Consider the following 26,650-nt stretch of genomic DNA (forward strand, 5'->3'; position numbering starts at 1 on the left):
GAGCAGTGAAAAGTTTTTACCAAGGAATGTGTACGAGTAGGAAGAGAGGAGAGTGATTGGTTCCCAGTGAATGTTGGTTTGCGGCAGGTGTGCATGATGTCTCCATGGTTGTCTAATTTGTTTATGGATGGGGTGGTTAGGGAGGTAAATGCAAGAATTTTGGAGAGAGGGGCGAGGATGCAGTCTGTTGGGGATGAGAGGGCCTGGGAAGCGAGCCAGTTGTTTTCCGATGATACAGCTCTAGTGGTTGATTTGTGTGAGAAACTGCAGAAGCTGGTGACTGAGTTTGGAAAAGTGTGTGAAAGGAGAAAGTTGAGAGTAGATGTGAATAAGAGCAAGGTTATTAGGTTCAGTATGGTTGAGGGACAAATTAATTGGGATGTAAATTTGAATGGAAAAAAAACTGGAGAAAGTGAAGTGTTTTAGATATCTGGGAGTGAACTTAGCATTGGATGGAACTATGGAAGCTGAAGTGAGTCACAGGGTGGGGGAGGGGATGAAGGTTCTGGGAGCGATGAAGAATGTGTGGAAGGAGAGAATGTTTTCTCTGGGAGCAAAATTGGGTATGTTTGAAGAAATAGTTCCAACAATGTTGTATGGTTACAAGGCATGGGCTATAGATAGGATGGTATGGAGGAGGGTGGATTTGTTGGAAATTAAATGTTTGAGGACAATATGTGTGAGGTGGTTTGATTGATTAAGTAATGAAAGGTAAGAGAGATGTGTGGAAATATAGTGTAGTTGAGAGATCAGAAAAGGGTGCGTTGAAGTGATTAAGACATACGGAGAGAATGAGTGAGAAAAGAGTGACAAAGAGGATATATGTGTCAGAGGTAGAAGGAACAAGCAGAAGCAGGAGACCAAATTAGAGGTGGAAAGATGAAGTGAAAAAGATTTAGAGTGATTGGGGCCTGAACATACAGGAGGGTGAGAGGTGTGCAAGGAATAGAGTGAATTGGAACGATGTGGTATACCGGGGTCGACGTGCTGTCAATGGATTGAACCAGGGCATGTGAAGCGTCTGGGGTAAACCATGGAAAGGTCTTTGGGGCCTGGATTTTGAAAGACAGCTGTGATTTTGGTGCATTACACATGACAGCTAGAGACTGAAAGTGAATGAATGTGGCCTTTTTGTCTTTTCCTGGCGCTACGTGGCTGGAGTAGAGGGGCATGCTATTTCATGTGTGGTGGGTTGGCGATGGGAACTAGATGAATGCAGCAAGTATGAATATGTACATGTTTATATATGTCTTTGAATGTATATGTAAGTATACTTTGAATTGTATATGTATGTATATGTGCGTGTGTAGGCTTTTATGTGTATATAGTTATTTAGTGTATGTATGACTCATGGTGAGGTGCCTGAGGATTGGCGGAATGCATGCATAGTGCCATTGTACAAAGGCAAAGGGGATAAGAGTGAGTGCTCAAATTACAGAGGTATAAGTTTGTTGAGTATTCCTGGTAAATTATATGGGAGGGTATTGATTGAGAGGGTGAAGGCATGTACAGAGCATCAGATTGGGGAAGAGCAGTGTGGTTTCAGAAGTGGTAGAGGATGTGTGGATCAGGTGTTTGCTTTGAAGAATGTATGTGAGAAATACTTAGAAAAGCAAATGGATTTGTATGTAGCATTTATGGATCTGGAGAAGGCATATGATAGAGTTGATAGAGATGCTCTGTGGAAGGTATTAAGAATATATGGTGTGGGAGGAAAGTTGTTAGAAGCAGTGAAAAGTTTTTATCGAGGATGTAAGGCACGTGTACGTGTAGGAAGAGAGGAAAGTGATTGGTTCTCAGTGAATGTAGGTTTGCGGCAGGGGTGTGTGATGTCTCCATGGTTGTTTAATTTGTTTATGGATGGGGTTGTTAGGGAGGTGAATGCAAGAGTTTTGGAAAGAGGGGCATGTATGAAGTCTGTTGGGGATGAGAGAGCTTGGGAAGTGAGTCAGTTGTTGTTCGCTGATGATACAGCGCTGGTGGCTGATTAATGTGAGAAACTGCAGAAGCTGGTGACTGAGTTTGGTAAAGTGTGTGAAAGAAGAAAGTTAAGAGTAAATGTGAATAAGAGCAAGGTTATTAGGTACAGTAAGGTTGAGGGTCAAGTCAATTGGGAGGTGAGTTTGAATGGAGAAAAACTGGAGGAAGTGAAGTGTTTTAGATATCTGGGAGTGGATCTGGCAGCGGATGGAACCATGGAAGTGGATCATAGGGTGGGGGAGGGGGCGAAAATTCTGGGAGCCTTGAAGAATGTGTGGAAGTCGAGAACATTATCTCGGAAAGCAAAAATGGGTATGTTTGAAGGAATAGTGGTTCCAGCAATGTTGTATGGTTGCGAGGCGTGGGCTATGGATAGAGTTGTGCGCAGGAGGATGGATGTGCTGGAAATGAGATGTTTGAGGACAATGTGTGGTGTGAGGTGGTTTGATCGAGTAAGTAGCGTAAGGGTAAGAGAGATGTGTGGAAATAGAAAGAGTGTGGTTGAGAGAGCAGAAGAGGGTGTTTTGAAATGGTTTGGGCACATGGAGAGAATGAGTGAGGAAAGATTGACCAAGAGGATATATGTGTCGGAGGTTGAGGGAACGAGGAGAAGAGGGAGACCAAATTGGAGGTGGAAAGATGGAGTGAAAAAGATTTTGTGTGATCGGGGCCTGAACATGCAGGAGGGTGAAAGGAGGGCAAGGAATAGAGTGAATTGGATCGATGTTGTATACCGGGGTTGACGTGCTGTCAGTGGATTGAATCAGGGCATGTGAAGCGTCTGGGGTAAACCATGGAAAGCTGTGTAGGTATGTATATTTGCGTGTGTGGACGTATGTATATACATGTGTATGAGGGTGGGTTGGGCCATTTCTTTCGTCTGTTTCCTTGCGCTACCTCGCAGACGCGGGAGACAGCGACAAAGGAAAAAAAAAAAATATATATATATATATATATATATATATATATAGATATGATTTGGTAAACAGAGAAGAGGTAGTAAAAGCTTTGCGGAAGATGAAAGCCAGCAAGGCAGCAGGTTTGGATGGAATTGCATTGGAATTTATTTAAAAAAGGGGGTGACTGTATTGTTGACTGGTTGGTAAGGTTATTTAATTTATGTATAATTCATGGTGAGGTGCCTGAGGATTGGCGGAATGCTTGCATAGTGCCATTGTACAAAGGAGGGGATAAGAGTGAGTGCTCAAATTACAGAGGTATAAGTTTGTTGAGTATTCCTGGTAAATTATATGGGAGGGTATTGATTGAGAGGGTGAAAGCATGTACAGAGCATCAGATTGGGGAAGAGCAGTGTGGTTTCAGAAGTGGTAGAGGATGTGTGGATCAGGTATTTGCTTTGAAGAATGTATGTGAGAAATACTTAGAAAAGCAAATGGATTTGTATGTAGCATTTATGGATCTGGAGAAGGCATATGATAGAGTTGATAGAGATGCTCTGTGGAAGGTATTAAGAACATATGGTGTGGGAGGCAAGTTGTTAGAAACAGTGAAAAGTTTATATCGAGGATGTAAGGCATGTGTACGTGTAGGAAGAGAGGAAAGTGATTGGTTCTCAGTGAATGTAGGTTTGTGGCAAGGGATGTGTGATGTCTCCATGGTTGTTTGATTTGTTTATGGATGGGGTTGTTAGGGAGGTGAATGCAAGAGTTTTGGAAAGAGGGGCAAGTATGCAGTCTGTTGTGGATGAGAGAGCTTGGGAGATGAGTCAGTTGTTGTTCGCTGATGATACAGCGCTGGTGGCTGATTCATGTGAGAAACTGCAGAAGCTGGTGACTAAGTTTGGTAAAGTGTGTGAAAGAAGAAAGTTAAGAGTAAATGTGAATAAGAGCAAGGTTATTAGGTACAGTAGGGTTGAGGGTCAAGTCAGTTGGGAGGTACGTTTGAATGGAGAAAAACTGAGGAAGTAAAGTATTTTAGATATCTGGGAGTGGATCTGGCAGCGGATGGAACCATGGAAGCGGAAGTGAGTCATAGGGTGGGGGAGGGGGCGAAAATTCTGGGAGCCTTGGAGAATGTTTGGAAGTCGAGAACATTATCTCGGAAAGCAAAAATGGGTATGTTTGAAGGAATTGTGGTCCCAACAATGTTGTATGGTTGCAAGGCGTGGGCTATGGATAGAGTTGTGCGCTGGAGGGTGGATGTGCTGGATATGAGATGTTTGAGGACAATAAGGGGGGTGAGGTGGTTTGATTGAGTAAGTAATGTAAGGTAAGAGAGATGTGTAGAAGTAAAAAGCGCATGGTTGAGAGAGCAGAAGAGGGTGTTTTGAAATGGTTTGGACACATGGAGAGAATGAGTGAGGAAAGATTGACCAAGAGGATATATTTGTCAGAGGTGGAGGGAACGAGGAGAAGTGGGAGACCAAATTGGAGGTGGAAAGATGGAGTGAAAAAGATTTTGAGTGATCGGGGCCTGAACATGCAGGAGGGTGAAAGGCGTGCAAGGAATAGAGTGAATTGGATCGATGTGGTATACCGGGGTCAACGTGCTGTCAATAGATTGAATCAGGGCATGTGAAGCGTCTGGGGTAAACCATGGAAAGTTGTGTGGGGCCTGGATGTGGAAAGGGAGCTGTGGTTTCGGGCATTATTACATGACAGCTGGAGACTGAGTGTGAGCGAATGGGGCCTTTGTTGTCTTTTCCGGGCGCTGCCTCGTGCACATGAGGGGGGAGGGGATGTTATTCCGTGTGTGGCGGGGTGGCGATGGGGGTGAGTAGGGGCAGACAGTGTGAATTGTGTGCATGTGTGTATATGTGTGTGTCTGTGTGTGTATATATGTGTGTACGTTGGGATGTGTGGGTGTGTATGTTTGTGTGTGTGGACGTGTGTATGTGTGCATGTGTGTGGGGGTGGGTTGGGCCATTTCTTTCATCTGTTTCCTTGCGCTTCCACGCAGGCCCGGGAGACAGCGACAAAGCAAAATAATGATAATAATATTAGATTTCAAGGTGCAATGAGGGCTCAGAATGCACAATCATGTGGCTGCATCATGCAGCACTTCATCAGTGTGCCTTGTTTAGGACATGAAGACTATTATTGAAAACATTGACTTAGAATACTTAAGGAACTATGCCATTTCCATGCCCAGATGTTTGCAAATGGTAAAGAAAGGAGGAATGACAAAGTAGTAAAATGTTAATGTGACATCACCTTTGAAAATGTATGTGGAGGCAGACAAGTTTTTTTTGTGGACACTGTATCATATATCTTTTCCTTTTTTCTGTGCTGTAGGGATTTGAGGTCTTTCATCCTCTTGTGATAAATCATGTGTCCTGGTCCTTCAATCTTGCTTATGAAATGTCTCTGAATTGTCTTTAATGTATTTTTCTATGTGTCACTGGTGACCTTTTGATTTAACAGATTTAGATTTTTCCGTATATATGCATTAAACAAACATCATTAATTTTCTGTTACTCATTATTTTCATCACTTTTTTCATATTTGATCATTATTTCTTGCATTAGTGATGTAGCACCAGGGACAGATGAAGAAAGGCTACATTCACTTACATCCATTCTCTAGCTGTCACATGTAATGCACTGAAACCACAGCTCCCTATCCACAAACAAGCCCCACAGACTTTTTCATGGTTTACTCAGGCCACTTCACATGTTCTGGTTCGGTCCATCGACAGCATGTCGACCCCTGTTTACCACATCATTCTAATTCACTCTATCCTGTGTATGCCTTTCACTTTCCTGCTTGTTGAGGCCCTGATCTCTCAAAGTCTTTTTCACTTCATCCTTCCATCTTTAATTGGTTTACCTCTTCTCTTGTTCCCTTCATTTCTGACACATGTATCTTTGGTAACCTCTCCTCACTCATTCTGTCCATATGTCCAAACTGTTTCAGCATTCCCTCTTCAGCTCTGTCAACCACACCTCTCTTATACTCTCATATTACTTGATCAAACCACCTCACACCACATATTGTTCTTAAACATGACCAGAAATATGAAACTTTCATAAACAACTGCAAAGTGAAGCAGCTGGTTTCAGTTGATGGTAGAGGAGGGAAAAAATTTCCTGACAAATTATGTGGTGTCAAGACTGCTCTTGGATGCTCTCAGCATGTTTGTCATTTTCTCCACCTCTTTTTGTATTTGATTTGTTGATCTACTGCATATCATATATTAATATATGTATTGCAAGCTGTAAATGAATTGTAAAACTTGAGTGAAAGATGTGGTCACTGCAACTAGCACATTATGGCTAAAGTTGTTTTCTGCTATGTAGGTAATTCTTTTTTTCTCATACAACTTACATTTACCATATTAACCCCATTGGCATGCTTTTAAATGTGTCAAGGGTAAAATGAAAGCTGGGTCTGGCATGGAATCAGAAAACCTATTAAAGCATTGCAATTGTTAATACACCCAAGACGTAACCCCGTTCTTCTACCCTGTGACTCACTTCATCTCTTGGTTCCATCCATTGCCATGTTAACTTCTAGGTAAATGAAAAACTCCAATTCACCTAGGTCCTGCCCATTTAAACTATCCCCTTGGCTGTACCTCATTACCTTGGATTTGGTATTAGGGTAAAAGTTTTCTTCATAGAAAAATCTTCAGTATTTACATTTTTGTTCTGTTATCAGCATTTGATTCCAAACATTTGAAATTAATACAAAGTTTATATTCCTTTGAGGTATGATTATTATTTTTATGAAGAAAACCTTTATTTATATGCTTAAGTGCAAGTGGATTTTTACTGATTTCGAAACACCTTAATGTCTGCTCATTATTTTTTGTATATTCAAAGATCACTGTGTACTGATCTGATTTCAGGTTTGCTGATCACTTAGCAGGGACATTTAAAGTGCTGTTCATCAAAGCCAAGTTAGCAGACAACTTATTCAGTCATTCAGCAGCCCTCCTTGAACGCAACAACTCACTTAACCACCAAAACACAGTAGGTGTTTATGTCCGTGAATCTCAGATTTTTAGAAATGTCCTGGTAGATGCCGAAAGCTTAATAGGTGACCCTTCTCTGCTTTCCAGAAATAATCAGTGTTGGCAAGTGGTGTAAGCCAGTATGTGCGTGGTGCAGTAGCAAAGTTTTCTTTTTGTTCTAACATTCATGATAGTATTTTCATGTCATAGCTACTGTCAATCATATGTATTATTATTGGGTTGTAAATGTTTATTTAGCTTAGTGCTGATAACCTGTAGTCATTCATTTAAGTAATTTTGTATATTATCATTACACCTACTCTTAGTACCATCAGGTGGATAGGGTACATACAACTTCTTAGTTCACCCATTCACATCCTCATCTACCCAGTGTATTAAAATGAAACATGACCTTCCATACTTTTGTACGTATTATCTATGGTAGCTGACATGACTTGGGCAACCACATACTCCATTAGTGACTGTCCCAGATGAAAGGGAAATTAAAGAGTGAGATATAGAACATAAAAGATTGATTTGAGCTCCTTAGATGTTTGTTAAGGGAAAAACAAAAGAAATAGAATTCCACAGCTTGGTTAGTGGGGCTAACTTTTCCATTCACAACACCTCTGTTTATGAAATACTTTTATTGCATTCAGTCCCAGATCATTCCATTGGCATATTCGTCTGAAATCACCTTAGCTTTAAATGAATCTGATTGCTACTTGCTTTGCTTCATGGGAAAGTCTCAATGAAAGGACTTGTGTGTAATTTGTTTCACGGTTTGCTTCTTCTTGTGCCTTCGACTGTTTTACTATATACCTTCATGACTAACCTTTCATTTACTGTACACTTTGCATGACCTTACCACCGAGAAATTTTCATCTATGTTTTTTTTTTCCGCTGTCTCCCATGTTTGCGAGGTAGCGCAAGGAAACAGACAAAAGAAATGGCCCAACCCACCCCCATACACATGTATATACATATGTCCACACATGCAAATATACATACCTACACAGCTTTCCATGGTTTACCCCAGACGCTTCACATGCCCTGATTTAATCCACTGACAGCACATCAACCCCAGGTATACCACATCGATCCAATTCACTCTATTCCTTGCCCTCCTTTCACCCTCCTGCATGTTCAGGCCCCGATCACACAAAATCTTTTTCACTCCATCTTTCCACCTCCAGTTTGGTCTCCCACTTCTCGTTCCCTCCACCTCCGACACATATATCCTCTTGGTCAATCTTTCCTCACTCATTCTCTCCATGTGCCCAAACCATTTCAAAACACCCTCTTCTGCTCTCTCAACCACGCTCTTTTTATTTCCACACATCTCTCTTACCCGTACATTACTTACTCGATCAAACCACCTCACACCACACATTGTCCTCAAACATCTCATTTCCAGCACATCCATCCTCCTGCGCACAACTCTATCCATAGCCCATGCCTCGCAACCATACAACATTGTTGGAACCACTATTCCTTCAAACATACCCATTTTTGCTTTCCGAGATAATGTTCTCGACTTCCACACATTCTTCAAGGCTCCCAGGATTTTCGCCCCCTCCCCCACCCTATGATCCACTTCCGCTTCCATGGTTCCATCCGCTGCCAGATCCACTCCCAGATATCTAAAACACCGTACTTCCTCCAGTTTTTCTCCATTCAAACTCACCTCCCAATTGACTTGACCCTCAACCCTGCTGTACCTAATAACCTTGCTCTTATTCACATTTACTCTTAACTTTCTTCTTTCACACACTTTACCAAACTCAGTCACCAGCTTCTGCAGTTTCTCACATGAATCAGCCACCAGCGCTGTATCATCAGCGAACAACAACTGACTCACTTCCCAAGCTCTCTCATCCCCAACGGACTTCATACTTGCCCCTCTTTCCAAAACTCTTGCATTCACCTCCCTAACAACCCCATCCATAAACAAATTAAACAACCATGGAGACATCACACACCCCTGCCGCAAACCTACATTCACTGAGAACCAATCACTTTCCCCTCTTCCTACATGTACACATGCCTTACATCCTCGATAAAAACTTTTCACTGCTTCTAACAACTTGCCCCCCACACCATATATTCTTAATACCTTCCACAGAGCATCTCTATCAACTCTATCATATGCCTTCTCCAGATCCATAAATGCTACATACAAATCCATTTGCTTTTCTAAGTATTTCTCACATACATTCTTCAAAGCAAACACCTGATCCACACATCCTCTACCACTTCTGAAACCACACTGCTCTTCCCCAATCTGATGCTCTGTACATGCCTTCACCCTCTCAATCAATACCCTCCCATATAATTTACCAGGAATACTCAACAAACTTATACCTCTGTAATTTGAGCACTCACTCTTATCCCCTTTGCCTTTGTACAATGGCACTATGCACGCATTCCGCCAATCCTCAGGCACCTCACCATGAGTCATACATACATTAAACAACCTTACCAACCAGTCAATAATACAGTCACCCCCTTTTTTAATAAATTCCACTGCAATACCATCCAAACTTGCTGCCTTGCCGGCTTTCATCTTCCGCAAAGCTTTTACTATCTCTTCTCTGTTTGCCAAATCATTTTCCCTAACCCTCTCACTTTGCACACTACCTCGACCAAAACACGCTATATCTGCCACTCTATCATCAAACACATTCAACAAACCTTCAAAATACTCACTCCATCTCCTTCTCACATCACCACTACTTGTTATCACCTCCCCATTTGCGCCCTTCACTGAAGTTCCCATTTGCTCCCTTGTCTTATGCACTTTATTTACCTCCTTCCAGAACATCTTTTTATTCTCCCTAAAATTTAATGATACTCTCTCACCCCAACTCTCATTTGCCCTCTTTTTCACCTCTTGCACCTTTCTCTTGACCTCCTGTCTCTTTCTTTTATACATCTCCCACTCATTTGCATTTTTTCCCTGCAAAAATCGTCCAAATGCCTCTCTCTTCTCTTTCACTAATAATCTTACTTCTTCATCCCACCACTCACTACCCTTTCTAATCAACCCACCTCCCACTCTTCTCATGCCACAAGCATCTTTTGCACAATCCATCACTGATTCCCTAAATACATCCCATTCTTCCCCCACTCCCCTTACTTCCATTGTTCTCACCTTTTTCCATTCTGTACTCAGTCTCTCCTGGTACTTCCTCACACAAGTCTCCTTCCCAAGCTCACTTACTCTCACCACCCTCTTCACCCCAACATTCACTCTTCTTTTCTGAAAACCCATACAAATCTTCACCCTAGCCTCCACAAGATCTATGTACCTTACTAATAATTTTTTTTGCACATATTGTTATTCTCATATTTTCAGTCTTTACCTTAGCCATTCTTGCAAGTCTACATATTATCTTATTGTGCAATGTATCCATCCCTCCTGCTCTTATTTTTTACCTTTCAGTACGACAGTGCAACCATATTTAAGAATAGGACAAGTGTATAATGCACCTAGGAAATTAACCTCTTCTTCCACCTTGTTACTTTCTTCAGTTCTCATGGTTTCATACCTGATTATGTCCGCTTCTAGGTATCTAAAACACCTCACTTCCTCCAGGCCACAGTATCATATTATCCTTTGCAGATGTTACAAGAAAAAGTATGAAAATCTTATCAATAGAAGATGCTGAAAGGCTACAAAAAGACATAAACAAAGTCTTTAACTGGACAACTGAGAACATCATGTTTTTCAGTGGAAACAAGCTTTGACTCCTCCAATTTAGGGAAAATGAAGGAATCAGAAACAATACAGAATACTGGACAGACACAGATGCTATCATAAGCCATTTGCATAATGTGAAAGACCTCAGAGTAATGATGTCTGACAATCCAACCTTCAGTGAACATAACAAAACAAAAGTTGCCTCGTGCAAAAAGATGGAATGCTGGATCTTGCGGACCTTCAAGATAGGGGAAGAAAAATCAAAGCACTAACTCTATCACAGACTGAATATTATTGTGTTTTAACATCACCCTACAAGGCAGGCAAAATTGCAGAACCAGAAAGTGTTCAGCAATCATTCACAGCCCATGTTAATTTGCCAAGGAACTGAATGACTGGGAATGGCAGAAAGCTCAGAGGCTAAACTCTTTGGAGTGCAAATGGGAAGGGTATACCATCATCCATACCAAGAAAATCCTTGAAGGTATGGTTCCCAACTTTAATTTGGAAATAGCATCCTACTGGCACAACAGGCATAGAAAACCTTCTGAAATCTAATGGTAAAATTTTGTTTAAAATGAGAAAACACTTTAAGCATCTGAGGCCCAAGATCCTTCTGTATTTTGCGTGCAATCATCAGAAACACCATGGAATGCACAGTAGAGAAGTTTAAGAGTGCATTTTAGTAGTACTTACAATGTGAAAATGAGTTATTGAAAAGAGTAAGTCTAAGGTCATACGTATGTAATTTTTTGTTTCTGTCAATGCTCATTTTATTTACTTTCTTATGTATAGTGCTGACAGTATATCTGCAACTTGAGCATCAGTATGTTGTTAGGTACAATGATTTTCTCTCTTAACAGTGGGACATGATTTTTGTCTTTGTTGGTAAATGCAGCTGAAAATGATTTAAGATCTTTGCCGTGACAGCATTGTCTTGAATAAAGTCATTGGTTTCCATAGTTAATAGACAATTTAATGACACTACTTCTGACACTAAGAAAAAAATTATAATTAAATAGAAAAATAAAATTTGATGAAATCTCTGAGGGGTTTTGCTAATCACAGCGGTATATGCTTCATACTGATGTTTACTCTGACGTATGTCTTATTTTTTCTTCACAGATTTATTTCACTTTCTGTATCATGTTGGTTGAGTTTCTCTTGTGCTGCATTTTAGACAGATGGCAGCTCTCTATTTCATTTTGTTTACTGTAACAGCTTAGTTTCAGAAAATTACCATCTGTTGTGCATTTAAGAGATAATTAGTATGTTTGAGGATAGAAACCTGGATGTTCTGGCTCTGAGTGAAACAGAGCTCGTGGGTAAAGGGGAAGAATGATTTGAAAGTGGTTCAGGAGTAAAGTCAGGGGTTGATGAGAGGACAAAAGCTAAGGAAGGAGTAGCACTACTTCTGAAGGACAAAGTGTGGGAGTGTGTGCAAGAGTGTAAGAAAGTAAATTCTTGACTGATGTGGGTAAAAATGAAAGTGGATGGTGAGAGATGGGTGATTATTAGTGCTTACTCACCTGGCCATGAGGAGAAAGATCATGAGAGGCAATTGTTTTGGGAGCAGCTGAGTGTGTTCAGAGTTTTGATGTAAGAGACGATATTAGGATGGGTGATTTGAATGCAGATGAATAGTAGGGCAGGTGAGGGTGTAATTGGGATGCATAGGTATTCAGTATTATGAATTGAGATAATTAACAGCTTGTGGAGTTGTACTGAAAAGACATTTGATTAGGAATGACTGGTTTAAAAAGAGGGCCTACACAAGTATATGTATGTGAGTAGGAGAGATGGTCAGTGGGCATAATTGGATCACATTTTAATTGTTGGGCATGTAAAAGAGAGGCTTTTGGATGTAACTGAACTGTGCTGAGAGGGGTTGGTGGTGGTATGTCTGATCAGTATATTGTGGAGGCAAGAGTGAAGATTTGTAGTGGGTTTTGGGAGTAAGGAAACATTTTTGATGAGTAAGTGAGAGTGCAAAAGAGATTTGTGTGTAGAGTGAAAATAGGAGGTATTTAGGGAAGGATTGGTGGCATGTTGGCAGATGCATATGAAGTGGGAAAGTGGGGGGTGGGCAGATTAGAGTGGATAGTGTGTGGTGGGATGAAGGAGTAAAGTTGCTAGTGAAAGAGAAAAGAAAGGGATGGAGTGCAGATGATTGGGGGATGTATAAGAGAAAGTAGCAGGAGGTGAAGAGGAAGGTGCAGGGGTTGAAAAAGAAGGCTAATGAAAGTTGGGGTGAGCAAAGATCTGTGAACTTTAGAGAGAATAAGATGTTTTGAAAGGAAGTTAATAATGTGTGGAAAACAAGACAACAAATAGTAACATTGATGAAGGGGGCAAAAGGAGAAGTGGTTACAGGTAGTGATGAAATGAGGAGATGGAGTGAGAATTTTGAAGGACTGTTGAATGCATTTGATGGTAGGGTGGCAGATGCAGGGTGTTGAGGTTGGGATGGTATGTGAAATGAGAGTCATCGAGAGTGGTTTGGTGAAGAGAGGAGGTGGTGAAAACCTCACATGAGATGAAATGTCACTGGAGTGGATGGTGTTGCAGATGAGTTTATTAAGAGAGCAACTGAGAGTGGGAAGAGTATTAGGCAGCATTTTCATTGCTCTGAAAAATTCACTTGGAGAAAAATGATTTTGGAAAAATATCTTTATTTGTAATTGTAGCAGGCATTAAGTTTTTATGGTTACTGAACACTTCACAAACTATTGGTTGGTTTGCCTGCTGAAGTAGGGTTTTAGATAAGGACATGAGGCAGCTTGATTAACCAATAAAGATATATGTTTCCCATGGCTTGTTCCATGATCAGTTTGTGTTAGACTTGACTGACGTGTAGTGCAATCCTCTGAACTACTTTACGGATCACATTTTGTTACATTGATTTTTTCCTTCCTCTTAGCTGATTTTCTAGTAATAATCATGAATTCAAGTATCTATTATATTATATTATTATTATACTTTGTCGCTGTCTCCCGTGTTAGCGAGGCTGTGCAAGGAAACAGATGAAAGAATGGCCCAACCCACCCACATACGCATGTATATACATACACGTCCACTTACGCACATATACATACCTATACATCTCAACGTATACATATATATACACACACACATATATATACACATGTACATAATTCATAGTGGCTGCCCATATTCATTCCCGTTGCCACCCTGCCACACATGAAATGACAACCCCCTCCCCCCGCATGTGCACGAGGTAGCACTAGGAAAAGACAGCAAATGCCACACTCGTTCACACTCAGTCTCTAACTGTCATGTGTAATGTACCAAAACCACAGCTCCCTATCCACATCTAGGCCCCACGGAACTTTCCATGGTTTACCCCAACGCTTCACATGCCCTGGTTCAATCCATTGACAGCATGTGACCCCGGTATACCACATCGTTCCAATTCACTCTACTCCTTGCAAGCCTTTCACCCTCCTGCATGTTCAGGCCCTGATCACACAAAACCTTTTTCACTCCATCTTTCCACCTCCAATTTGGTCTCCCACTTCTCATTCCCTCCACCTCTGATGCATATATCCTCTTGGTCAATCTTTCCTCACTCATTCTCTCCATGTGACCAAACCACTTCAAAACACCCTCTTCTGCTCTCTCAACCACACTTTTTTATTACCACACATCTCTATTACCCTTTCATTACTTACTCGATTAAACCACCTCACACCACATATTGTTCTTAAACATCTCATTTCCAGCACATCCACCGTCCTCCGCGCAACTCTATAGCCCACGCCTCGCTGCCATATAACATTGTTGGAACCACTATTCCTTCAAACATACCCATATTTGCTTTCCAAGATAACGTTCTCAACTTCCACACATTCTTCAACGCTCCCAGAACTTTTGCTCCCTCCCGCTTCCATGGTTCCATCCGCTGCCAAATCCACTCTCAGGTATCTAAAACACTTCACTTCCTCCAGTTTTTCTCCATTCAAACTTACCTCCCAGTTGACTTGTCCCTCAATCCTACTGTGCCTAATAACCTTGCTCTTATTCACATTTACTCTCAGCTTTATTTTTTCACACACTTTACCAAACTCAGTCACCAGCTTCTGCAGTTTCTCATCTGAATCAGCCACTAGTGCTGTATCATCAGCGAACAACAACTAACTCACTTCCCAAGCTCTCTCATCCACAACAGACTGCATACTTGCCCCTCTCTCCAAAACTCTTGCATTCACCTCCTTAACAACCCTATCCATAAACAAATTAAACAACTATGGAGACATCACGCACCCCTGCCGCAATCCATCATGCACTGAGAACCAATCACTTTCCTCTCTTCCTACACGTACACATGCCTTACATGCACGATAAAAACTTTTCACTGCTTCTAACAACTTGCCTCCCATGGTATACCACATCGTTCCAGTTCACTCTATTCCTTGCACGCCTTTCACCCTCCTGCATGTTCAGGCCCCAATCACTCAAAATCTTTTTCACTCCATCTTTCCACCTCCAATTTGGTCTCCCACTTCTCCTCGTTCCCTCTATCTCAGATACATATATCCTCTTTGTCAATCTTTCCTCACTCATCCTTTCCATGTGACCAAACCATTTCTAAACACCCTCTTCTGCTCTCTCAACCACTTTTTATTACCACACATCTCTCTTACCCTATTATTACTTACTCGATCAAACTACCTCACACTACATATTGTCCTCAAACATCTCATTTCCAGCACATCTACCCTCCTCCGCACAACTCTATCTATAGCCCATGGCTCGCAACCATGTAACGTTGTTTGAACCACTATTCCTTCAAACATACCCATTTTTGCTTTCCGAGATAATGTTCTTGACTTCCACACATTCTTCAACGCTCCCAGAACTTTTGCTCTTCCCCACCCTATGATTCACTTCTGCCTCCATAGTTCCATCTGCTGCCAAATTCACTCCCAGATACCTAAAACACTTCACTTCCTCCAGTTTCTCTCCATTCAAACTTTTCTCCCAATTGACTTGTCCCTAAACCCTACTGTACCTAATAACCTTGCTCTTATTCACATTTACTCTCAGCTTTCTTCTTTCACACACTTTACCAAAATCAGTCACCAGCTTCTGCAGTTTCTCACCAGCGCTGTATCATCAGCAAACAACAACTAACTCACTTCCTAACGTCTCTCATCCACAACAGACTGCATACTTGCCCCTATTTCGAAAACTCTTGCATTCACCTCCCTAACAACCCATCCATAAACAAATTAAACAACCATGGAGACATCACACACCCCTGCCGCAAATCAACATTCACTGAGAACCAATAACTTTCCTCTCTTTCTACACGTACACATGCCTTACATCCTCGATAAAAACTTTTCACTGCTTCTAACAACTTGCCTCCCACATCATATGTTCTTAATACCTTCCACACCTCCTGCCTCCCACACCAAGTATAAGTATTTATATGTATTTATAAGTATTCAAATATTTATGCTTTTTATTTCAGATGTTTGGATCTGGAGATGATGCAGAGAGAGAGACTTGTGTACTCCTAAAAGCAATATTGGATACACTTACCAAGATATTCTTATACGATTCTGTAAATTTCATCAATCAGGATCGATTCCAACTTATGGTCAAGCCTCTGATTGATCAGGTTATGTAATATTTGTGATATTTGTTTAATATTCTTTAGTAAAGTGTCACTGTTTTTAATGGAGGTAAGAAAAATTTCAGAAGTCTATTGGATGATTGTAAGATAAAAGCTTCACCTTTTTGTACTTGGCAGGGGTTGTTGGAAGGAAGTTTGAACTTGCTCTAGGTTCTCTTATTGATGTCTGAATGCTGCTTGGGTTAGAAGTGAGTGCTGAATAGAATAGGTGTAATTTATCAGTTGTGGTAACCTTTAGCCTGTTCTGTTTCTGGTACGTATAAACACTGTAATAGCAGGAGGGAAATGCAAAACATATTTACTAACTCAAAATTTCTCCCTTAGATGTATGCTATGTCAATTAATAATGCTATTGAGTAAAGAGATTATGAAGTAATGTGTTGGTAAGTCTGAATTGAATAACAATAATTGTCCAAGTCAACGACTTAGGCTTGTTTTCAGATGCACAATACTTCATTTGTAACTTTTCTCATATTTTAATGCAGATTTGGACAAATTGTGCCAAACATAAGAAGAAACATGTAATTATTAACTTTTTTTGAAGACCAGAATATACTCAAAACATGGAATTGATGAAACTTGTTATTTTTGAAACGTTATGGGGAGGTAAAGGGAACAGCCACTGTCACCTAGTTGGAATACACTTCCAGTCACATATTATTATGGATAATGCTCCATATCATTCCAAAATATTAAACAAAGCTCCAACAATCAGCTACAAAAGTATCAAATAATTCAGTGGTTAGAGTCAAACAAAATTGACCATGATCCTTCTGTTACAAAACTTGAAATGCTCAAGGTCTGCAAGCATCGTAAACAAAATCAAATACATGAAATAGGTCAAATAGCTTTAATCATGGCCACAAAGTGCTTTAACTATAACCCTATCACTGTGTGTTTAATCCAGTGGAACTGTCTGGCCCCAAGTAGAGACAGAAATTAATACAAGGAATTTTAATGGTAATCAGTCTTTGAAAAACATTGAAAAAATAACAAGAAACAATGCATCATGTTATCCACAACACTGGCAAAATACTATGAGCCATGTAAGGAAAATCAAAACTGACTACCAAGCCAAAGATACGGCTCTTGAACATATACTTGATCAGTTTTTTATTACTCAGATGTTGAAATGGTATGGTGAATGTAAATTGTTTGCTGTGTAGCAAGTAACTTATTCTGTAAGCCAGTTCTGTAGACCACAATATATCAAATAAGATTAGACATTATGAATTGGTTTCTTTTCCCTATCTGTATTAAGGAGACTGATGGATGTTATGATAGTTATGCATATTGTCTTCCTAAAGAGGATGATAAGGGGCAGTAGTGCAGATATCGGTATCTCCCAGAAAATGAAAGAAGGGAGGATATTGGAAAACAGGAAAGATATTATGTCAGGATTTGAAGTAGTGGAAAAACATCAAGCAAAATATTACAAAGAAACATAAAAAGAATGGCCATTATCAGCTAAAGGGATAAGGTCAACTAAACTGTTTTGAAAAAATGCTGCGATGAGAATCAGCTGGAAGTGTGTTTCCACCAGGCAACAGTGGCTGGTTTTTTTTTTTTTTTATCTCCCCCGTAATGTTTCACAAATGTTTCATTAATTCCATGTTGTAAGTAGATTCTGGTCTTCAAAAAAGTTGATGATTACATGTTTCTTCTTATGCTTAGTGCAGTTTGTCCCAATTGGCATTAAGATATGTGAAAAGTTATAATTGAAGTAGCATGCATCCAAAAGCAAGTTTAGATCGTTAACATGGGTGACTGTTGTTATATGATTTAGATTTGCCTACCCATTACTTTGTAATTTCTTTACTCTTTAGCATTATTAATTGACATAACATATATCTGAGGGAGAAATTTAAGTTCTTAAATAAGTTTCTATTCACATTACCTGGTAATTATTTGCAATACAACATTATTTGGACTTGTTGCATTCAGCCAGTCATCACCAACCTGTTACGTGCATCTTTGCCTCGATAAAAAACTGAGTATAGTGATATATTATGCGTTCTTTCAAGAGTAGGAGGTTTTGGTAAGACTTTGTTTATGTATTTGAGTATAAAGGGAGCATTAAATTATAAGTTAAACTTTAGACAAAATGCTAAGTCACTGAGTTTACCATAGATTTCAAAAGAATTTTGTGATATTTAATTTTCTTAGCAAATCTCATAGTTTGTCATTGTCAGCTGTGTATAATGTACTAGGACAGTGAAGTATCATTTGATTACTTATCAGTAAGAGCTGAACTAAACATTAAAAAACAATGTAATGAGCATCATTTGACTACCACTCATCACTCATACAGGATGCACACCTCACTACTTCACTTTTAACTGTGCCTGATATAAAATGGCAAAAGCAAACCAAGCTAGAATATTATAATTTTTGCGAAGGCAGACACAACAAATAAGGGCAGTGCCGGGGGTGAAATAGTGGAATGAAGAAATCTGATGGCTGTAAATGTATTAGTAGTGGGTGGTTTGTTTGGCCATTACCGGATAAGACATTTTCAAATGCAGGCTTTGTGTAGAGGGAAGGAAAGCTATATTTATATCAAGAAAGTAATTTATATAGCCACCCTTTGTAAAATTTGATGAAGAGGGTGGATGTGTTGGAAGAGAAATGCATTTGGACAATATTTACTGAGAGGAGGGTTGTTTGAGGAAGAAATAATAGGGGTAGGTGTGTGATAGTAAGGGAAATATTTTTGAGAGAGAAGAGTATATACTGAAATAGTTTGAACACATGTAGAGGATGAGAGAGGAGAGGCAGACAAAGAAGTTAATCATGTAAGAGGTAGAGGGAACAAAGAGAAGGGATAGACCATGGTTGAAACAGAAGAATGGTGTGTAAGTTTGTATGATCAATGGCGAACATGCAGGGAGTGAGGCATACCTGAGAGGGAGCAGATCGGAGTGATGTGATATATGGAAGGCAATATGCTGAACCAAAGTATGTGAAACATTCACAGGAAATCACAGGTCTATGAGGCTTGGCATGGATAGGAGGCTGTAGTTTCAGTGCTATATATACATGATACCTACATAGAGAGTGGATGTGAACAAATGAGGTTATTCCTTGTTTATTCAGTGAGCTACCTTATTGTGTGGCAAATGGTGAACAAGTGTAAAAAAGAATGTTGCATCAATAATTACTTCTTAATTTTTCATGGATTCTAAGATAACTTTATTCATCAGCTGGATAACACTATTGGTGGAAATGAGGCCTACAAAGATCGTATCTGCAATGACTTGATTCCATGCATCACTAAGTTAGAGGTCTATAAGGCTTGGCATGGACAGGAGGCTCTAGTTTCAGTGCTATATATACATGATACCTACATAGATTGGATGTGAACAAATGAAGTTATTCCTTGTTTATTCAGTGAGCTACCTTATTGTGTGGCAAATGGTGAACAAGTGTAAGAAAGGATTTTGGATCAATAATTGCTTCTTAATTTTTCATGGATTCTAAGATAACTTTATTCATCAGCTGGAAAACACTATTGGTGGTAATGAGGCCTACAAAGATCGTATCTGCAATGGCTTGATTCCATGCATCACCAAGTTCACCATTGCAGTAGGAGATGACTCGCTCTGGAAGACTCTTAACCGACAGATCCTCCTAAGGGTTAGAAATGATGACCAACCAATGGTGTGTACTGTTTTCATCCTTTCATCAAGATTCACAAAAATTTAAGTCTCCAATTACTGTAATGATTTCTTAATATATTTTTCTTTGACTATCAAGTTGTTACTGATGTGATCTTAGTTCCCATATATTTTACTACCTCTGCATTTGTTAGTACACTTTATCCCTCTGTAAGTATTTAGTAATCAGTACATATATATGTATTTTTTTTATTATTATACTTAATGGCATCAGCGAGGGAGCTCCAGGAAACAGTTGAAGAATGGTCCATCCACTCATATACACATTTTTTTTTTTTTGCCGCTGTCTCCCGCGTTTGCGAGGTAGCGCAAGGAAACAGACGAAAGAAATGGCCCAACCCACCCCCATACACAAGCCTTGATTCAATCCACTGACAGCACGTCAACCCCGGTATACCACATCGCTCCAATTCACTCTATTTTTTGCCCTCCTTTCACCCTTCTGCATGTTCAGGCCCCGATCACACAAAATCTTTTTCACTCCATCTTTCCACCTCCAATTTGGTCTCCCTCTTCTCCTCGTTCCCTCCACCTCCGACACATATATCCTCTTGGTCAATCTTTCCTCACTCATTCTCTCCATGTGACCAAACCATTTCAAAACACCCTCTTCTGCTCTCTCAACCACGCTCTTTTTATTTCCACACATCTCTCTTACCCTTACGTTACTTACTCGATCAAACCACCTCACACCACACATTGTCCTCAAACATCTCATTTCCAGCACATCCATCCTCCTGCGCACAACTCTATCCATAGTCCACGCCTCGCAACCATACAACATTGTTGGAACCACTATTCCTTCAAACATACCCATTTTTGCTTTCCGAGATAATGTTCTCGACTTCCACACATTCTTCAAGGCTCCCAGAATTTTCGCCCCCTCCCCCACCCTATGATCCACTTCCGCTTCCATGGTTCCATCCGCTGCCAGATCCACTCCCAGATATCTAAAACACTTCACTTCCTCCAGTTTTTCTCCATTCAAACTCACCTCCCAATTGAATTGACCCTCAACCCTACTGTACCTAATAACCTTGCTCTTATTCACATTTACTCTTAACTTTCTTCTTTCACACACTTTACCAAACTCAGTCACCAGCTTCTGCAGTTTCTCACATGAATCAGCCACCAGCGCTGTATCATCAGCAAACAACAACTGACTCACTTCCCAAGCTCTCTCATCCCCAACAGACTTCATACTTGCCCCTCTTTCCAAAACTCTTGCATTCACCTCCCTAACAACCCCATCCATAAACAAATTAAACAACCCTGGAGACATCACACACCCCTGCCGCAAACCTACATTCACTGAGAACCAATCACTTTCCTCTCTTCCTACACGTACACATGCCTTACATCCTCGATAAAAACTTTTCACTGCTTCTAACAACTTGCCTCCCACACCATATATTCTTAATACCTTCCACAGAGCATCTCTATCAACTCTATCATATGCCTTCTCCAGATCCATAAATGCTACATACAAATCCATTTGCTTTTCTAAGTATTTCTCACATACATTCTTCAAAGCAAACACCTGATCCACACATCCTCTACCACTTCTGAAACCACACTGTTCTTCCCCAATCTGATGCTCTGTACATGCCTTCACCCTCTCAATCAATACCCTTCCATATAATTTGCCAGGAATACTCAACAAACTTATACCTCTGTAATTTGAGCACTCACTCTTAACCCCTAGCATCCTAGCTATGTTTCTTCATTGTATATCAGCTGACTGTTACATTTCTTTCTTATATCTCCCCTGATGATGTGATTATTACACAAAAATGCACTTGGGAACTTATCATGTTTCATTTTCTCCGTGGACTCATAGGGATATACTTGATCACGCACAAAGTTGTCATCTTTTCCAACATGTATGTGTATATTCTCGATTAATATGGGTAAAACTGAAAGTTGATGGAGAGAGATGGGTGATTATTGGTGCATATGCACCTGGGCATGAGAAGAAAGATCATGAGAGGCAAGTGTTTTGGGAGCAGCTGAATGAGTGTGTTAGTGGTTTTGATGCACGAGACCGGGTTATAGTGATGGGTGATTTGAATGCAAAGGTGAGTAATGTGGCAGTTGAGGGAATAATTGGTATACATGGGGTGTTCAGTGTTGTAAATGGAAATGGTGAAGAGCTTGTAGATTTATGTGCTGAAAAAGGACTGATGATTGGGAATACCTGGTTTAAAAAGCGAGATATACATAAGTATACTTATGTAAGTAGGAGAGATGGCCAGAGAGCGTTATTGGATTACGTGTTAATTGACAGGCGCGTGAAAGAGAGACTTTTGGATGTTAATGTGCTGAGAGGTGCAACTGGAGGGATGTCTGATCATTATCTTGTGGAGGCTAAGGTGAAGATTTGTATGGGTTTTCAGAAAAAAAGAGTGAATGTTGGGGTGAAGAGGGTGGTGAGAGTAAGTGAGCTTGGGAAGGAGACTTGTGTGAGGAAGTACCAGGAGAGACTGAGTACAGAATGGAAAAAGGTGAGAACAATGGAAGTAAGGGGAGTGGGGGAGGAATGGGATGTATTTAGGGAATCAGTGATGGATTGCGCAAAAGATGCTTGTGGCATGAGAAGAGTGGTAGGTGGGTTGATTAGAAAGGGTAGTGAGTGGTGGGATGAAGAAGTAAGAGTATTAGTGAAAGAGAAGAGAGAGGCATATGGACGGTTTTTGCAGGGAAAAAATGCAGTTGAGTGGGAGACGTATAAAAGAAAGAGACAGGAGGTCAAGAGAAAGGTGCAAGAGGTGAAAAAAAGGGCAAATGAGAGTTGGAGTGAGAGAGTATCATTAAATTTTAGGGAGAATAAAAAGATGTTCTGGAAGGAGGTAAATAAAGTGCGTAAGACAAGGGAGCAAATGGGAACTTCAGTGAAGGGCGCAAATGGGGAGGTGATAACAAGTAGTGGTGATGTGAGAAGGAGATGGAGTGAGTATTTTGAAGGTTTGTTGAATGTGTTTGATGATAAAGTGGCAGATATAGGGTGTTTTGGTCGAGGTGGTGTGCAAAGTGAGAGGGTTAGGGAAAATGATTTGGTAAACAGAGAAGAGGTAGTAAAAGCTTTGCGGAAGATGAAAGCCGGCAAGGCAGCAGGTTTGGATGGTATTGCAGTGGAATTTATTAAAAAAGGGGGTGACTGTATTGTTGACTGGTTGGTAAGGTTATTTAATGTATGTATGACTCACGGTGAGGTGCCTGAGGATTGGCGGAATGCGTGCATAGTGCCATTGTACAAAGGCAAAGGGGATAAGAGTGAGTGCTCAAATTACAGAGGTATAAGTTTGTTGAGTATTCCTGGTAAATTATATGGGAGGGTATTAATTGAGAGGGTGAAGGCATGTACAGAGCATCAGATTGGGGAAGAGCAGTGTGGTTTCAGAAGTGGTAGAGGATGTGTGGATCAGGTGTTTGCTTTGAAGAATGTATGTGAGAAATACTTAGAAAAGCAAATGGATTTGTATGTAGCATTTATGGATCTGGAGAAGGCATATGATAGAGTTGATGCTCTGTGGAAGGTATTAAGAATATATGGTTTGGGAGGCAAGTTGTTAGAAGCAGTGAAAAGTTTTTATCGAGGATGTAAGGCATATGTACGTGTAGGAAGAGAGGAAAGTGATTGGTTCTCAGTGAATGTAGGTTTGCGGCAGGGGTGTGTGATGTCTCCATGGTTGTTTAATTTGTTTATGGATGGGGTTGTTAGGGAGGTGAATGCAAGAGTTTTGGAAAGAGGGGCAAGTATGAAGTCTGTTGGGGATGAGAGAGCTTGGGAAGTGAGTCAGTTGTTGTTCGCTGATGATACAGCGCTGGTGGCTGATTCATGTGAGAAACTGCAGAAGCTGGTGACTGAGTTTGGTAAAGTGTGTGAAAGAAGAAAGTTAAGAGCAAATGTGAATAAGAGCAAGGTTATTAGGTACAGTAGGGTTGAGGGTCAAGTCAATTGGGAGGTGAGTTTGAATGGAGAAAAACTGGAGGAAGTGAAGTGTTTTAGATATCTGGGAGTGGATCTGGCAGCGGATGGAACCATGGAAGCGGAAGTGGATCATAGGGTGGGGGAGGGGGCGAAAATTCTGGGAGCCTTGACGAATGTGTGGAAGTCGAGAACATTATCTCGGAAAGCAAAATTGGGTATGTTTGAAGGAATAGTGGTTCCAACAATGTTGTATGGTTGCGAGGCGTGGGCTATGGATAGAGTTGTGCGCAGGAGGATGGATGTGCTGGAAATGAGATGTTTGAGGACAATGTGTGGTGTGAGGTGGTTTGATCGAGTAAGTAACGTAAGGGTAAGAGAGATGTGTGGAAATAAAAAGAGCGTGGTTGAGAGAGCAGAAGAGGGTGTTTTGAAATGGTTTGGGCACATGGAGAGAATGAGTGAGGAAAGATTGACCAAGAGGGTATATGTGTCGGAGGTGGAGGGAACGAGGAGAAGAGGGAGACCAAATTGGAGGTGGAAAGATGGAGTGAAAAAGATTTTGTGTGATCGGGGCCTGAACATGCAGGAGGGTGAAAGGAGGGCAAGGAATAGAGTGAATTGGAGCGATGTGGTATACCGGGGTTGACATGCTGTCAGTGGATTGAATCGGGGCATGTGAAGCGTCTGGGGTAAACCATGGAAAGCTGTGTAGGTATGTATATTTGCGTGTGTGGACGTATGTATATACATGTGTATGGGGGTGGGTTGGGCCATTTCTTTCGTCTGTTTCCTTGCGCTACCTCGCAAACGCGGGAGACAGCGGCAAAAAAAAAAAAAAAAAAAAAGTATATATGTATATGTCTGTGTGTGTATATATATGTATACGTTGAGATTTATAGGTATGTATATGTGCTGTGTGTGAACATGTATGTATATACATGTGTATGTGGGTGGGTTGAGCCATTCCTTAGTCTGTTTCTTTGCGCTAACGCGGGAGACAGCGACAGTGTATAATAGATAAAAAAAAGGTAAACATATCTTTCTTTCATACCATTGGTCACTTCCTGCATTAGCAAGGTAGCACTAAGAACAGAGGACTGGGCCTTTGAGGGAATATCCTCACCTGGCCCCCTTCTCTGTTCCTTCTGTTAGAAAATAAAAAAAACATACATACATACATACAAAATAAACCACTTGTCTTTATCAAAAGCCCTTTCCCTCCTTTGCATAACCATCTTTACCATCGAATTAACTTCCCCATACACCCCTCATAGCATTCAGGTCATATGTTCCACTTACCGAAATTGTATTTTTCAAGTTGTGTGTTACTCCTGTTCTGTTAAATTCATTGTTTATTCCTATCGTATATCAGTAATATGGATCTCGATATCATGTAATAGGTGTTTGCAAGCTGCATATGTCCAAGACCACAAACACCTTTTGTATGAATTTTATAGAATTAGGATCCCCATTCCTAATCCTGCTAGTTGGCAAAAAGCAGGGATGCATTATCCCTTGGGATAGATTTATTGGCCTTCTACCCACTGAAATACCATTAATTGTTTTGTTTGATTCACTTATTCTTTCTTTCAGGTGGTCTTAGCATCACTACAGACCTTCCAAGCACTTATGGAGACACTGGGAGAGGATTACTTGCAACCATTGTTAGCTGACACAATGCCATATATCACTGAAGTCCTTGAAAGTCTTGATACAGAGGTAGAAGCTACCACTCGGGAGATATTTACCAAGATGGAAGGGATACTGGGAGAAAGCTTCAGAGCATATCTGGATGGATAATGATTAAAGTTTTAATCCCACTGATTTACATGCTGCATCTGATATAAAATTTTACACAAATATTTAACTGTCAGAAAAAATTCCTCTGTTCATATGAATAATGAAAATTTATTTTGTATATAATTGAATGCTCTACCCTTTTGGATAGTAATAGATCAATGATATGGGCAAGACTGTAATAGAAGAACGCCTTCAGTGCAGGAGAGTTGTTATTGTGCCTGCTCCCTCTGGGAACTCCCTGAAGGGGTTGACTATGACAAAAGTCTCCATAATTAATAACTCCAGTGCTGTTTCTTAGCCTGTAGTACCTCACCCTTAACAGGCCACAAGCAGAGGGCAAGTCTGGTGCAGTCTTTATTTGACAATAAAGACATCTCATCTTATTGTGTTTGACTTAACAGCTCTCTCACTTATCTTGAAGTCATCTGGAAAAAGCTAAATGATTAACCCATTGTATGTATGAAAAACAAAAAAATTGTTTCAGAACAGGAAAGAGTGTGCTGAATTCACAAGGAATATCCAGTTCCCCTAGCTCAAACAACACAGACTTTCCCAGTATCCAGCACATAAACCATATTAACCAATGCACCATCTGAGAAGGGCATCATATGCACATTTGTTTTAAGGGCAGAAAAACAATATTGCTTCCAACCTCCAATAATCATGCAAATATACACATGTATTTTTAGTATCACAGAGCTGGGAATGATTTGCAGTTGTATCCTGCCATAGATGCATATTTATACCAGATAGTAGTAAAAGAATGTATGTGAGAAATACTTAGAAAAGCAAATGGATTTGTATGTAGCATTTATGGATCTGGAGAAGGCATATGATAGAGTTGATAGAGATGCTCTGTGGAAGGTATTAAGAATATATGGTGTGGGAGGCAAGTTGTTAGAAGCAGTGAAAAGTTTTTATCGAGGATGTAAGGTATGTGTACGTGTAGGAAGAGAGGAAAGTGATTGTTTCTCAGTGAATGT

The 26,650-nt window shown here is 40.4% G+C and overlaps 1 protein-coding gene across 1 annotated transcript in view; it reads left to right on the forward strand.

The window, feature by feature from the left end:
- l(2)k09022 (HEAT repeat containing 1 homolog l(2)k09022) overlaps window positions 1-25,782 on the forward strand; it is a 341,532-nt gene extending 315,750 nt beyond the window's left edge. The window contains exons 32-35 of the mRNA XM_071671810.1: window positions 6,790-6,913; window positions 16,095-16,244; window positions 19,758-19,919; window positions 25,461-25,782. Coding sequence (XP_071527911.1) covers window positions 6,790-6,913; window positions 16,095-16,244; window positions 19,758-19,919; window positions 25,461-25,667 — 643 coding nt within the window. The 3' untranslated portion in view covers window positions 25,668-25,782. The remainder of the gene's footprint in view (window positions 1-6,789; window positions 6,914-16,094; window positions 16,245-19,757; window positions 19,920-25,460) is intronic.
- The last annotated feature ends 868 nt before the right edge of the window (window positions 25,783-26,650 follow it).

The sequence above is a fragment of the Panulirus ornatus genome, chromosome 17 (genome assembly GCF_036320965.1).
Source record: "Panulirus ornatus isolate Po-2019 chromosome 17, ASM3632096v1, whole genome shotgun sequence".
In the NCBI taxonomy this organism is placed as follows: domain Eukaryota; kingdom Metazoa; phylum Arthropoda; class Malacostraca; order Decapoda; family Palinuridae; genus Panulirus; species Panulirus ornatus.